The 16,413-nt window shown below is 47.2% G+C and overlaps 1 protein-coding gene across 1 annotated transcript in view; it reads left to right on the forward strand.

Moving 5' to 3' along the window:
• Window positions 1–39: 39 nt before the first annotated feature.
• LOC135363382 (Golgi SNAP receptor complex member 2-like) overlaps window positions 40–16,413 on the forward strand; it is a 28,939-nt gene continuing 12,565 nt past the window's right edge. Inside the window, exon 1 of the mRNA XM_064583940.1 lies at window positions 40–9,790. Within this exon, the coding sequence (XP_064440010.1) occupies window positions 9,500–9,790 (291 nt within the window). The 5' untranslated portion in view covers window positions 40–9,499. The remainder of the gene's footprint in view (window positions 9,791–16,413) is intronic.

Below are 16,413 nucleotides of genomic sequence, written 5' to 3' on the forward strand. Positions count from 1 at the left end.
CCTCCTCCCTCAGCCTGGACACGGCCAGTTCGTCCCAGCTGTCTTGCAGCCTAAGCTCTGATAGCTGCCTACTCCAAGAGAATGGCGGCAAGAGTCCAGACCATTCTGAGGAGCCCGTGTCCTACGACTCAGACCTGGGGACAGCAAATGCTGAGGATTCAGACCCGTCTCTGCAAGAGTGAGTGCTCCTCCCCCACTCTTCCCCCACTCTCTTCCTGCCTGCCTCCTTCTCTTCCTCTTCCGAGTCTCCCTTCCTATAGCATGTGATTGCCTGTCATTGAGCACTGACCTCTCTAAGGGCATAAAGAGAGACAAAGGGGACGTCGGCTGTCTTCCTCAGGGACTGGAGGCCACATGGGGCTGTGAGGAGGATGGATTTAGGTAGGGCTCAGAGCTGGGCCAGGCTCCATCCAGTGCTGCCCCTGGGTGAACTTCCGCAAGTTACCTCATTTCTCTGAGGCACATTGTAAAATATTATTGCCTCTAGAGGGAAGGAAACTAACAGTTCAGGGTGATATTTACAATTCCAAACAATGCAATGAAGCAGAACGGATAAGGGTGCTCCTCTGTGACCTCCCAGAAGGCCTCGGAAGGACACAGACCCTGAACAGTGACTGGAGGATATGGCAGACAAAAGGGGCCAACAGGTGGGTGGAGGAAGAGTCCATGGAACAAAGAACTTGACTGGAGGAGGGAGCCTGGACAGAGCCTTCTCTTTAAAAAAATTTTTTTAATTTGAATATAGTTGAGACACAATGTTCTACTAGGCTCAGGTGTACAACATAGCGATTCACCATGTCTGGGTTATGCCATGCTCACCACAAGCAGAGCCTTCTTTATCCAGGCTTTTTAACAGTAATTTTTGAATAGATGATCTCTTTTTATGGTTAGAGAAAGGCTAAAATGCATACGGTGAAAAGCCTTTCACACCTCTGTCACCACAGTTATTAATTCCTTAGATTTTCTTCTGACGTTTCTAAATGCATCTAACAAATATGAATATACAGATTTTTTAAATGTTTTTTTTTCTTGTCCCTGCCCCCTTTCCCACAAAAGCTATTTTAAATACACTGTTTGACATCTTGTTTTGGAAGAGATCATATCAGAGTTTTTGTTTTGGAGTGTCCTATCAGAGCTTCTTTATTATTTTTTTTTAATTGCCTGTTTTTCCATCGCTGGTTAGTTTATTTAACCAGCCCTGTATTTAATGGGCATTGGAGTTCACATTTTTAGAAATAACTTTGTGTATGTGGTCTTTTAAGTCTATGCAAGTAACTCTGTTCAGTCAATTCCCAGAAACAGAATTGCTGAGCCAAAGGATACATTAATGTGTGGTTTTCACAGATACTGCCTGGTTACCCTCTGTCAGGGATGGGCCTTTGTCCTCTCAGCCTTGTCAGCAGAACGTATTATCAAACTTTTGGATATTTTCTCCTCTAATAGGTAGAAAATGGTAAATTTTATTAAGTACTTCCTTCAGCCATGCTCCCGCAGCCTGTGTTTAGGATCTTCTTATCTACTCCTGGGTGCTCCCCACCCTCTTGGTTCAGGCCTTTACAGGGTTCCCAGCTGGTGTAGGAATAACACCGGATTGGGTGCTGGTGTGGACTGGCTTGCAGTGGATCTAGTTTCAAGTCCTGTTCTACCACTTACAAGTTCAGTAACGGCTGCCAAACTGCTGACTCTTTGAAGTTGTTTCTTCATCTTTAAAATGGGGACTCCCGCGGGACGCCTGGGTGGCTCAGTCGTTAAGCTTCTGCCTTCGGCTCAGGTAATGATCCCAGGGTCCTGGGATCAAGTCCCTCACTGGGCTCCTTGCTCAGCGGGGAGCCTGCTTCTCCCTCTGCCTGCAGCTCCCCCTGCTTGTGCTCTTGCTCGCTCGCTCTCTCTCTCTCTCTGACAAATAAATAAATCTTAAAATGGAGACTCCCTCATATGGCTGTCTGCGAATCAGATCAGATGCCTGGGAGTGAGCTGCACACATAACAGCGTCTGGTAGACCCCTGAAGTGGCTTCTGAGCACTGAGCACATTAGCTAGAACTTTCAAATGTCAAACGGAAGAATTTAGATAGAACATGCTGGAAAGGAGCAATCCCCACCTATCCACTGGGCGGGTGGCGTGACTTGGGTTCGTTCACCTATCTGAGCCCTTCGTTCGCTCCCTCCTCCCACAGGCCAGCCATGTGTCTTTGTCATGTGTCTTGCTTTTATATTTCATGAGTCTTGTGATTGGAAAATGTCCAGCTTCAGGTCATTGAATCAGTGACCGTCCACCCTGTGTGGGAAGTGTTGTCCTGGGCGTTATGGGAGAACTCGAGGGAAGAGGGTCAGGACGTACAGACCAGCACTGGGCAGTGGTGTGAGGACCAGCACCCACTGGGAGCACACAGATGCACAAAGACACCCCAGCACCAGCTCTTCTTAGGGGGTATGTCTTAAGAGTAAAGATTCTCATCAATGTTTAAGAGTTCCCTTATTTTTATTGTATTACTTAAATATTTGTAACTTAAAATTAGGCATAAATAACATGGGTTTATAACTCCTACAACTGTAAAATCAAAACATTGAGAGATTAAACAGAAAGTACAAAAGACATAACATTCCAAGTGAAATGTATTAATTTAATCTTTTCCAGAAACCAAATTGCAGTTTGCTTTGTGAACAGAGGTTTGATGCCCTGAATAGCTTCTTTTGTGTTGGTTGGGTCTGAATTACAGTGATCACTGAGAAGCACGACTACAGTCTAGTGGTTAGGAATGTGGAGTCAGGAGCCAGACCGCTGGAGTCTTCCATTAACCAGCTTCGCGACCTTGGGCAAGTTATTCAACCTTTCTGACCTTGATGTCCTCATCTGCAAAATGGGGTTAAGAATGCTAGGAAGAATTAATGAGTTGAGGCATGTGAAGTGCTTAGAGCAGTGCTAGACACAGGGTGAGTGCTCGGTAGGTGGTGTCATTGTCATTTTACTACTGGTGTCCCTGTGATGTCAGTTCTCCCACGACTTGTCTCGATACACACAGCTGCAAAACCGTGGTTAGTGATATTTGTCAAATGTCATTGTCATAAGGCCTTCTCTTGGAGGAAGTGATTCTTCACATATGCAGCCCTCCTCCGTGCTTTTAATAGTGTCCCCTGACTGCCAGACGGTGCCATGGACCACCACATGCCAGTCCACATGCTCAGGAGAAGCGCAGGCTCAGAATCTCTTGGCAGGGTACTTTATGAGGTGGTCGTCCAGATCCTCCGGCCCATGCTATTTGTTTATGACCTGTACCTCTACGTACACATATATATGTATGTATATAATACATCTTTTTTTTTCCGGTGTCTTCTAAATGAAAGCACAAAGATCTAGAATTTTTGAATAGACAGTTTTTGAAAAACAGTGCCCTGAGCTGGACAGAACAAAAGTGGACAGACTGGAATGGTTTCAGTCCAATGTTGCATTTTCTTCAAAGGTTTTGAAAGTTTTCTTTTCCCTTTCCTTGAAAATCTCATCTCTTAAAAAAAAAAAAAAATCTCTAGCACTTTTCTGCACTTGATGTATATGTCTTTCTTACCCTCTTTGGGTCCTGATGGCCAGCACTGATTCTGGTGAGGCTCTGTGAACTGTATTTCACCTTTACCTTGGCGTTGATTTGGCAGAAGCTCTGTTTTATCACACATGCTTCTTGCTGTTGGGTGGCATTTCTTTATTCCAACACCCAGTCTACTCTGTCATTAAAATTTGTCTTACAGATTAGGATTCATTGATAATTGATAACTGTTTTGGTAATGCTAGTGAATATAATTCTCCTTTCCTTACATTTTTATATTCGGGTCCATGGAGGCTAAGCAGTCTTACCAGTGATGGTAAGAACAGGCACGGTAACAAATGGAGGTTAAAGTTTATTGAGTACTTGTTTTGTGCTAGACACACTAGCAAGCATTTTACCTATGTTATCTCACATAGCCTTTAACACAGTCCTAACAGGTGGGTGCTGTTACCATGCATGTTTTACAGGGAAGGGAATGAAGTCTGTGAACTTTAGGAACATATTGTGGGGCCCGGCAGTGGGGTTTTTGCCCTGGAAGGTGGCTGTTAGGATCACCCTGGGACAGCGGTGAGTTCAGCTGTGGACCCCTGTGGAGATGTGGCTCCTGCCTGGGTCCCTCTGGAGGAACCGTAGTGGAAGCTGACAGGGCTGGGGGCAGGGCAGGTGGCAAGTGAAGTTTCTAGCCCCATCCTGACAATGAGTGCCTCCTTAAATTCTGTGCCCTTGCTACCTGGCTTACCTTATCCTGGACCTGAACCTGAAGCCCCATTCATCTGCAATGGAAAGCCTGCCTTGATCGCTCTCAGACGCCATTCTGAGACTCTGTGGACCCAAAGGAACCCAGAGGAGCCCATATGGCCAGGCTCTGCGTTCCGGAGAACTGAGAACCCAATTTATGCATCAGCATGTGCCAGTCCTGGGGGGCCTGTCCGGGTGGGACAACTTGAGGGGAGAAGTACTATTCAAGTCAGCTCCCTGCCCTCAAGAGCCAGCAACCTCAGAGGGAGGCCAAGGGCAAATACTCCAGACCAGGGCTGCCCACATAGAAACATAGCAGAAGCGACGAATGTGAGCCACATATTCCGTTTTAAGTCTCTAGAAGTCATAGTAACAAAGGAAGAAGAAACAGGTGAAATTCATTTTAAGAACATTATCGTTTCACTGTGAATCAGTGTTAAAAGGTACTTATATATTTTATGTATTTTTGTACTAAGTTGGTGAAAGCCGGTGCATATCTTATACTTACAGGACACATTGATTTGCATTAACTGCACTTCAGGTGCTCTGTGGCCACGTGTGGCTAGCAGCTTGTGACAGCGCATGGAGCTTGGACTGTGGGGGCAGCACTTTCATTTCTTTTTTTTTTTTAGATTTTATTTATTTATTTGAGAGAGAGAGAGACAGAGAGCACGAGTAGGGAGGAGAGGGAGAAGCAGACTCCCCACTGAGCAGGGAGCCCAATGTGGGGCTCAATCCCAGGACCCTGGGATCATGACCTGAGTCGAAGCCTAACCAACTGAGCCACCCAGGCGTCCCGACAGCACCTTCATTTCAAGGGGAGAAAACAACCAGATAGGATGTACCAAGGTATGGCAGGTTAGAGGCCTTAGAGAGGGGCCTAGAGACTCCTTCTTAGAGACTTTTCAGTCTGGATCAGCCTGCTTCACTTCTTGGCATGTTGAAGACAAGGCTTCAGGGATGGTTCCTGAGCTCTGGTTCCCAGACCTGCACTTCTAGAAGCCCTGACTACAGGGCCTTGTCATGTGTGTGTCACCCAGAGGTAGGGAGGTAAGCCCTGGACTGGAATCAAAACATGCAGATTCCAACCCCAGCTAGGCTTTGAACTCTGGGTGATATGCGTAGGTCACATCCCCTCTTAAGGACTCAGCTCCTCTGATGGTAAATGAGCAGGTTGATTGGTTATCAGTTCACTGGTTATCAAGGGCATGGGAGGAAATTTCTGCATGCCTCCTGCTTCCCACTCCACACCTAAAACCCAGAAGACTCAGTGAAGGGCAGAGATGAAAGGGGATGGCACAGGGGTTCCTACATGCTTGGGGCAAGCCCATGGGGCTGTAGAATAGAGGACTTCTAGATTGGCACCCTTTGCCAGGTCCCACTAAGTTGTCACCTGCTAAACACCAACCCCCAACACACACACACTGGCCTGCTACAGCTCTAGTCAATTCATGGATGTATGTTGAGCCCTCATGTGAGCCAGATCCTCAAAGTACTGCTGCTCAAGGGGCACATGTTGGGGTAAGGCACTGTCTCCTGACATGCAGATGGAGTGATTGCTGAGGACATTCCCTTAAGCCCACTGCCTCTCTAGCCTAGATTAGTTGAGCAGATTGATTGGAAGACACTAGCAGGTCTTTGTCCTCAAGAAGCTTATGATCTAACCTGGAGACATATTATCCATGGAAAGCCAACACTCCCAGGAGGTGAATGCTAAGGCACAGAGAAAGATGAAGACAAGAGGGTAGAGAGGCTGCTACAGGATGGGCGGTCAGGAAGTCGGCTGGAGGAGGGGTTGGGATCTGAGCCAGTTTGGAAAAGGGATAGATCACTTTAAGGAGCCACAGGCCCACAGGTATCAGAGGATGAGAACACACAGTGTGTTTGGACACCCCAAGTGGGATCTGTGACTCAAGCCCATGGTCAGGCAAGGAAGCAGAGGCTCTGGGTTTGGGAGCTGGAGATGGGCCAGACCAGGAAAGGTGAGTTCCAGGCCAAGGAAATAGTAGCAGGGAGACACCGATGGTCCCCGAGCAGAAGACGTGCATAAGGTAGTATTTTAGGCAGGTGGATCTGAAAGCGATATGCCTGGAGAGGCAGGTGGGCGGTGGAGAGAAAACTGGAGGCAAGAAATTTACTCAGGAGGTCTCGCAACAGTCACTGTGAAAATAATGAACCCTCGAATCTCATGCAAAACCCTTCGTTTCCCTTCTCATTAATCCTCCTTCAACTCGGTAAAGTACACAGAGTGGGTATTATTGTCGCCGTCTAACAGAGAAGGAAGCGGAAGCTCAGAGGAATGAATTGATTTGTCCAAAGAATCAAGTTCAAAGGAAAATCAAACTCAGGCTCTCTGTATCCAATACTGAAGTCTTCCTACTATCCTGTGCCTCCATGGTCCAGGAAAATGCGAACCCAAAAGGAGGAGATCGAGAGGACCAAGGAAGGCTCTTGGGATGGGTAAAGTATGTTCAGAGGAAAGCGGAACTCAGTTGAGCCACGCATCCCTCAGAAGTTGCCACACTTACCTATCGACCAGGTACACCTACTCCAGCTGAAGTTGCCATGCCCTGGCTGCTGGCTAGTGAGGACTGAGCGCAGGCCACCCACTGGGTCACTTTGGGCACTTAAACTCCCTGAGGCTTGGTTTTCTCATCTGTAATTTAATGTACCTGCCCACAAGGGGCTTGTAAGGAATGAATGAGATCATTAGAGTCCAGAGGGCAATCTCTCAGTTCCTCAAGTCTGAATTAAGCCAATCTATTGCTCCATGTGCTGACACACAGACCTCCTTGTCCCCCGCGATGAACCAGGCGACCACCACCCTCCCCCCTACAACAACTCCCAACCTCATGCTGCCTCTGCCTTCCTCAGACCTCCTCTCCTCCCTAGGACACCCGCAGCACATACAGCCTGCTCCATGTGACCCCAAAGAGCCGAGGACCAGAAGGCGTTTCTCTAGTCTGGCAGAGGGCCTCCTAAAAACTGTGCTGATCCCCACAAATGCCTAATGACCCTGGGAATCACTTAGCAAGAGGAAAAGCCAGACCTTTGCCCTGGCTCTGTTCACAGGTGATGGGGTTAATCGGGAATTCTCTTTTCCTTGCTCAGGGCTGTCGGTGGGGGTCTAGCTCCCCGATGACCTGGGGACACATTAGCAATGATAAGTGGGGCTTTCCAGCCCCTTTTATCCTGTTTACAATACATTGGCTCTCCTTGGACAAAACCCTGCTTCCCCCACCTTGCTCCTGGCTGTTATGTGCTACATGAGACAATTTGCTGATGGACTGTCCATGGAGGGCAGCTTCCTTGGACCCCCCTCCCCACCTCCCACAGCACCCGGGGCAACATCCCCTCCACCTGGTGGGTCCTGGAAGGAGCCACAGATGCTTGTTTTTCTTAGCTCATTGCAGCCTCTGAATTCAGAAATGCCATCCCCTCTGTCTGCTCAGCTTTAATCGAAGGGGTTGGGGAGCAAACCCAGAGGCGGTGAGATTATGTTTCTCTGGCTTTGGAGAATGACTAGGGTTTTGTTGCTGTCCAAAGCAGAAGCCATCAGAGGTGTCTTAACTTCTCTATGGCAAGGCCCTCTTTGGGTTGAACGGCAGGATGAACCAACAGCCCCTCGGGGGGCAGTGTGTGGTTGCAGCCTGGACCTAGCTCCCCTACCCACCGTCAGCTTGGGCAAGCAAGCTCATTTCTGTGAGGCTCAGGATGTGTGTCTAGAAAACCGGGGTGGCGATGCTGGTCCTGTCCCCTAACCAGGTACTTACAAGCACAGAATGAGAACCTGTTGAGAAAGTACTTGAGAAGGAGGCATTTTGTTTAACACTCTGCACTGGTTGCAAGTGATGAGGCTTTCAGCAAGAATGGCCCCTCTGGGGGCGCCTGGGTGGCTCAGTCGTTAAGCGTCTGCCTTCAGCTCAGGTCATGATCTCAGGGTCCTGGGATTGAGTCCCGCGTCAGATTCCTTGCTCAGCGGGGAGTCTACTTCTCCCTCTCCCTCTACTGTTTCCCCCACTTGTTTCTCTAGCCCTCTCTCCGTGTGTGAAATAAATAAATAAAATCTTTTTTTTTTTTAAATAAATAAAATCTTTAAAAAAAGATGGCTCCTGTGATGCAGGCCGTTTCTAATTGCCCAAAAGTCGACCCTCAAATAATTCTGGGCTTCCGAAATGGCAGGCAGGTAGAATACTGAGGAGAACAAGTTGATTAAAACAGAGTCCATTGCAAGGCAACAGATATTCAGCAAGCACATAACTAATACCAGTCACTGAGCTGGATGCTGGGAAGGCGCAGCGGAGAAAGCCCCATCTCCCGCCCTCAGGCTGGTGGACACAGAACTGGGACACCTGTGACAAGTGCGAAGTAGGAGCACCAGGTGCCAGAGCGGCACGGGGGAGGGGTTTCCCTCCAGCCTGGGTGTCAGGGGTGCTCCCCAAGGGAGGTGAAACCAGAGCTGAGACCTGAATGAGTGGGAGTTAATCGGGCCTGAGGCAGAGGGAAGGATGTCTGAAGCACAGGGAATAGTGCATGCAAAGGCAAGAGGACACCAAAGCCGTTGTGAGAACAGCTGCAATCATGTTAGTGAGGATGGAGGGAATGGCCAGGGATGTGGTCAGTAAAGAAGGCTCTGCCTGCCAAGATAAGAATTTTTTACCGGGTTCTGTAGGCACCAGGGAGCTATCAAAAATCCCAGTGTAACTATGACAGCAAATCTCTGTGTTAGAAGGATCGCTTGGGCATCATTCAAGAAGATGATTGAAAAGGGGAGGGAGTGGTTGAGGAATGATGGGACCTCTCGACGGGCTCTCATAGTCCGGTAGGGGAATTGAGCTGGTATGCTGGTGTGTGGCACAGATGGGATGGACAGTAGGGGCAAGGGGGCTCAGAAGGAAACAGGACTAGGAGATGCGCCGGGAGCGGGGGGCAGAGACCAGGGTGGGGAGTATAGGGAGCACTGACAGTTTAGGAGAAGGAACCGAACGAGGCAGCCAGAGACACACAACAGATTAATTTGGTTTCAGAGACAAGAATTAAGTTCCATCAAATTGGACAGGTCAAAAATACTCTTCAGAGGTTTCAAGTTTAGCACACCACAAAGGGAACACACAGGTTGATCCCGAGTTGGTGTGCCAAATCCTGGAACCATAGAACGGTGTGGCACCTCTTGAAGCTTAAATAAAAGGAGAGAGCATGAAGGCATCGTATTGATTTTCCTGAAATGTTGCTTGACTCCATTAGCCAAGGCTCAAAGCCCTGCAGACGTTCCCCATGCATCTGTCCTGTCAGCATCCCAGCGTCATCTTTCTCTACTGCAGCGACCCTCTGCTCTGGCCCAGAGGAACCACACAGACTGCCCGGGACTCCCTCCACCTTGCCAAGTTTACCTCCCGGCTTGCCAGGAATGCCCTGCGCCTGCCTCTCCATACGTCTTAATCTTTCCTGTTACTTCAAGGTCCAGCTGAAATCTCATCCCTTCTGGAAAGCCTTCTTTCATCATCCACATTCAAAGGTATCTCTTCCTTCCCTGCATTCTGACAGAACCTAATTGTCTTTATGGCATTGTTACCTTTTCATAAGTCCTGTACCCTGTCTCTCCATCTAGATAACAAACTTTTTGAGGTCAGGTATTTATTGCTGTATAACAAACTATCCCCAAATTCAGTGGCTTAAAATCTCATCCAGTTTGCTGTTATCTCTTGATTTCCTGGGACAGGAATTCAGGCATAGCCTGAGTTCGATGATCCTTCAGTTCCATTCTTCTTCCTGTTGAGATCACTGGGTGAAATTCAGCTGGCAGATAGACTAGTACAGAGGGTACGAGATGGCTTCTCCTACATGTCTGGTGCCTTGGCTGGGAGATCTGGCTCAGCTGAGCATGTTGAGTGGAGCACCTACACATACGGGCCTTCCAGAATGATAGTGTCAGGGTAGTTGAACTTCTTCCAAGGTGACTCAGGTTTACCAGCATGAGTGCTCCCAAAAGCTGGGTGGAAACTGCAAGAGTTCTTATGACCTGGCCTTGGGAAACCCAGCATTTCTCTTCTGCCACATTATATTGATTACACAAGTCACTAAGTCCAGCTCAGATTGAAAAGGAAATGGAATTAGACTCCATCTTTTAATGGGAGCAAAGAATATGAGACCACCTTTATTCTGCAACATGATATAGTCCTAAGATCCGGGCAAGTGAAGTCCCTGGCCCAGGTCCCAGGCCTGTGGGACCCCACTTTGGTGTGCTATTTCTGAATTTTTCTAAGTCCCCCTTCAGTGGCTGGGATCATTTTCCTCTGTTTCTGCACTTCGGGATACTGTCCAACCTTCCACCCCATACGTGGTATCGATTGACCAAGTGCCCTGAAAAGCTCCAGAGCCCATGCCTGTGGGTTGTCCAGGGCGATCTGGCAAGAAGATTGCTTCTGTCTACCAGCACAGTATTTCTTTTGTGGCATTGCCCAAGGTCACCCCACCTGAATGGTACTGACTTGCTGATTTGGGGTGATTCCCATTCATACTGGATACAGGATGAGTTCAGGACTCTGGGCTACTGACAGTCCACCATTGACCCTTGGAGCTGAGCCACCTGTTTGGGTCCACGTCATGGCTCTTGCCAGCCTGTGTTCTGACCACAAGCCTGCCTCCAGTCTACAACACACCAGAATAGTGGGGCTGGCAGCATTTTTTGCCCCATGTGGGGCTCCCCACCTTCCCTGGTAAGGGTGATTACCCCACGCCCACCACAGGTTTTGCACTGCACGTCAGGCAGTCCACCAGAGGTGGCCATGTCTGTCTTCTCTGCTCGAGACAATTACTCTGCCGACTGGCTTTTACAATCAATGTCTTCTCTTTCCTTTGATCACTCTATTGATGTCATGAGCCACTGAGTCAGTCTTAAGTAGGGCTAGGGGAAGGCCATGTATTCCTTGCATGAATGGGACTTCTTTTTTCATCCATGCACCTCCAGACTAACTACCCTTTCTCCTCTGCCAACTGGTTTCAGTGTGGGGAAGGCAGGGGTGCAGTCAACACTGAAAGAGATCATATTCTAGGAATGCAGGGATTAAGGCCTAAAGAATGGAAGAAAAGACATAGTTGGAAGATAGATATATATATACATAATATATAATAGCTTATATATAAGTTATATTATTATAAATTTATACTAAAAAATTCTTAACAGTGAATTATTATTCATCTTTTCCTGCATACCCTGGGGAAAATTTGCCATTAGTGTCATCATCAGTGAAGCATAGTAACAAACTTTGGGTCGTCGGTATTCATGTCAGTGTGAAGGTTGATGCAGCATCATGAGTAATAATGTAACTAGCTTTAAAGAAATAAATCAAGACTCAGTTCGGGTATCATCTTCTCTTTGAAGTCCTCTTGAATCCCCAAACTAGGCTAAGTGTCACTTCTCTGTCATCACATAGTTCGTAATCACCTCTATTCCACACTCACCACATGATATTCTAAATATCTCTGTGGATGTTTCCCTTCTGTGTAGATGTGTATATTAAAGAAGGAAAAGTAAGACAAAATCAAAGAGAGAGACAAACCATAAGAGACTCTTAACTGTAGGAAATAAACTGAGGGTTGCTGGAGGAGAGTTGGGTGAGGGATGGGGTAACTGGGTGATGGGCATTAAAAAGGCCCTTGATGTAATGAGTACTGGGTGTTATATGCAACTGATGAATCACTAAACTCTACCTCTGAAACTAATAATACACTATATGTTATTTAATTGATTTTAAATAAAAAATAAAGAACTTCTATGGCAAGCTGATGGATGTTTTATTCATCTTTGTGCCCCAATCCTTGCATTGTGCCTGATACATAGTATGAGTTTAATGAATATATGTATGAAGATTCATGGAAAGAGACCACTGGACTAAGTGAGGTAGACTCTGGTGAGCTAGAAAACAGTTCTAGGAGAACAGAGGAGAGGTTGGAAGGCAAGCCACCCACAGAGATGTTGGCAGTGTAGATCAACTGTCCAGATGGCTTAGTCATAAAAGAAAATGAGATAGAAGTTAAAAATGCAGCAAGATGGAGGGATGGAGTTTTCTTCTCTTTAGAGAAAGCCCTATGCCCATATAAAGACCTAAGAGCCTGAGAAGCAGAGGGGAGGTCCTCTGGACTTCAATTTCCTTATCGGCCTTACCCACCTCACGGGGATGCTGTGAGGTCCAAAGAAGAGCAAAATGTAGGTATAAAAATTCTTTGAGAAAATTTAAAATTTCTATCCAACCTCTAAAAGCTTCTAACTACCTATAGAATTTTTAAAAAATTTGTAAATAAAAATCTACACGTGACATTTAAGATCCTCCATGATCTGGCTCCAACTTTCTTTCTAACACTACTATTGCCCCAAGCTCCCTAAACCCAGCCACGGGAGGTCTAATGTTCTTTCTCACGATTTTCCTCTTCTCAAGCTATATCCTCACCTTCAAATGTCCTTCCCTTCATCTCTATTTAGTCCATGAACCCTTTGTGCTTTTCTTCAGAAAAATGGTACTTTGTACCATTTATAGCACTTATTCTACCTGATCATGTAGCTTGAGGGCATAATTAGCCCTCTCAACAGACTATGAGAGATGAGACGTTTGAGGGTAACTTACCTTGTATTCCTCCCCCCAGGATCTGTGCCTAGTAATAGTAGGTGCTCATGAATAAATAAATATTAGAATAAATGGAAAAATGTTAGGGAAAGAATGTACATGAGTGGACAGTCTCTTGGGACACAAAACTGGGTGGGCTCCAGGATACAGGAAAATAAAAGCATCAACTTGTCAAAGGAAGAGGAACATCTCCTCCCTTGAGAGGAACTGCAGATAAGCCTGGGAGGGTGGACACGGGTTAGGTCTACGTGGAGAGACCGAAGCGTCCAAATCCTTCAAGCCCCAACTCAAATGCCAGCTCCTACATTAAGTCTTTCCTGAATCTCCGACGGGGCTGACCCCAGCTCGGCTCAGTCTCTTTGGACTTTCTCCCTTGTAGATGTTTATTTGTACTTTTATCTTACTTCCTTTCCTAGAACGCGACCTCTTTTGAGGGCAAGAGGAACCCGGTTTCTCCCACAGCACACACGACACGTGGTAACCACTCATTCATTGTGAGTTTATTGGAAGGATGAATGGGGGGGGGCAGTAAACGGACAGATTTGACATAGGAGAAGCTTGGGTCAGAAAGGCCAGTGAAGAGCGAAATCTCCGGACCCACAGTTAGGTAGTTTACAGCGAAGGGCAGGTATGCACCTGCTCTCCCGCAGCCGGGCTCTGAGCACCTCACGTCAGTCCTCTCCGACTGCCCTTGTCAAACGCCTGACTCGATGCTGACGATCGCCCCCTGCCAAAACCTATGCTTCCTCGTCCCCAACCTGCGGCAGCGCCTCTGACTACACTTAGCCTTCGCGCCCGGGCCTCTTCTCCCGTTGCCCTCCTCCTCTCTCGCCACCACCGCCAGCAGGGCGCGCGTGGGGACAGCCCTGGTCGGCAGGAGGGGGCGGGTCCTGCGACCGGAAGCCGGAAGCCGCAAGCCGGAAGCGGGGCTGGGAGGACGTGTTCCGAGGAAGCCAGGGCCGGACCGGCGGGGCCGGCGACATGGAGCCGCTTTACCAGCAAACGCACAAGTGAGGGCCGCGTCGGGGCACGGGCGGGGGCGCAGCCAGGCTGGGCGAGGCCGGCTCCCCTGGCTGGGGCCTCGGGGCGTCCGCCAGTGTGGAGGCCGAGTCCTTCCGCCGGGGCGCTGCCGGGGGCAGCTCGGAAGCGCTCCATCTCTGGCGGGATGCCCAAGTCAGCGGCGGATGGAGGGTCCCGCCTGATGCGTGGGGACGTTGGGCCGGACGGCTCCTGGGATCTTCGAGGCCGTGACTACCTGCTAGGTAGACTAGGCGAAGGGAAAGTCACACTTACAGATTATACTACTTTGTCCAGCACCTGCCAGCTTGATGCTCTGGGTTGGTAGAGCTGGTGGGGAGTGAGGCCCCTACACATAGTTTACTATTTACTTGGACCAGTCAAGGGACGTCCGAAGAAAGATCTAAGGTGTGGCCGGATGGGATGGAGGGTAAATGAGCAGTACAGACGGAATCTTCTTTAACAATTTGGAAAGATCCATCACTGGACTAAGGTCGTCAGAAAAAGCTTCCTTGTAGCCCACAGCTCCTAAATGATGTCAGCCCCTACTCTTATTGACACTGATCTTGTTGCTGCTGCACTTTTCCCCTTTTTATTCTGCTATGGTTTATACTAGAGAGCATAATGATGGAGTGTTTGGTTTGGGTGAGTGAAAATATAGAGCCCACTTTGTAACGGTATTAAAATGACAGAATTTGCTCTCACCCTGGGAGCCTCAGTCTCATATAAAAATTATAGGAAGGGGCTTTAAAAATTTGACCTATGAGTCAGTTGGAAAAGGAATGACAGTTCTCACGTTGCTAAGAAAGGGCAGGTCTTTTAAAGTCTGTCTTTCCCCTCAAGTACTGAACCTGGGAGTTCTGATTCTAGACTTCTTCACCTTGTTTTTCTGATCTATAAAATGTTAGTTTTGGGCCAGTTAAACTTCCAGGCTCCTTTCAGCTTCATAATCCTGGTGATTGAGTGTCTTGAAGAAAACACACAATTCTGTGAGCATCAGCAATTAACTTTTGCAGTTGCCAAAATTAATGATTGTAGCTGAATTGACACAGCAGTAACTGAGCATATGAATTGCACTGGAACTTTGAACCCAATTTGTGGTTATCTCTTGCCGTCCCTGAAATTACATTGAGATCAATAGTTTAAAGTTATGTATCTTGAAAACTCCTGAACCGCCTGAGCAACGAGTGAAAAAAAAAAAAAGATGAAAATCAGAATAAACATCTTACAGTTAAATAATACTGCATTCGGATGAAATTTGTAGAGGAATAAGTAGCCAGCCTTCTATTTTTGATATTCCAGTGGTTGTAAAGGTGCCCATACTTGTCCCCTATATCGTCCAGCCTCATTCACCTTATTATCCCCAGAGATTCTGATTCATTAAGTCTGGAGGACAAGAAGCTCTATTTTTAAAAAGCTCTCCAAGTGTTTTTGATGAGCAGTAATGATGGTGTAAAAACTATTACTTTATCTCAAGACCAGTTTTTCCTTTTTTTGATTTTGCCTTCTGGTGGGAGGCTAATTATAGTAGAGGCAAAGTCAGGGAGATGAGAATGACCAGATGGTTCCCACTACTTTTAAGTAAAAACAACCGCAAAGGTGTGTGTGATGCTATGTAGGTTACATAGCAGTTTCATACTGCATTTGGATCTCTGAGCCTTTAAATAATGGTGATTATTAGTACCCTATTTTACCTAAGACTGAGGTGCCAAGGAGTTAAATGACTTGTTCATGGTCCCTCAGCCACTACATAGTGGAAGCAGAACTTGCATCCAGTATCTTTTAACTCGAAAACATTCCTGCTCACAGTGGTCAGAGGCAGCGTGGATACAAAGTGGTGTTTATGAAGGGGGATGATGGTAGTTCCATGACTTTTAAAAAGCAATTTCATTCTAAAATTCTTCCTAGATCTTCTACATCTTTTACAGACTTTTTTTTTTTTTTTTAAGTCAGCTACAGTGACTTGCTATCAGATCTCTCTGCTTATTTATGTTACTACCCAAGCCCACCATGACTCCCATGCTGGACAGGGCTAGGACTTCCGGTTTCTAGTGTCCACACCCCCAAGTCATACCTTTGTATCACCTGTTCCTTACTGGCTTCAAGTGTGTTGTCTGAATTCCCAGTTCAGTTTAAAACAGATTTCCCACTTGGTATATAGTGGTTCCCACCGTGCCATTCATACTTGCTTTGTTATTTTGCATTTACTTCCTCTCAGACATGAAATGTAGAGATTGGAATAATTTTCTTGGCTCTCTCTCTCCTAGTTCATTCTAAGCATAGATGGGAAAAGTCAGTAATGTTTCCCTACAGACTAAAGTTTATCCGTTTTAGCTTGGAAAATAGTAAAAGCCACCTGAAGGGTGTTTATAGGGTAGGTGTTGCCATCATCTCTCCCTCTGTCCTTGTAGAATTTAAGATCTGAAAGTGGGGGTGGTGGTGCCTGGGTGGCTCAGTTGGTTAGGCATCTGACTCTTGGTTGCGGCTCAGGTCATGGTCT

This window comes from Mirounga angustirostris, unplaced genomic scaffold (assembly GCF_029215605.1).
Source record: "Mirounga angustirostris isolate CCGP_5_RB_7025 unplaced genomic scaffold, mMirAng1.0.hap1 SCAF_156, whole genome shotgun sequence".
Lineage (NCBI taxonomy): Eukaryota > Metazoa > Chordata > Mammalia > Carnivora > Phocidae > Mirounga > Mirounga angustirostris.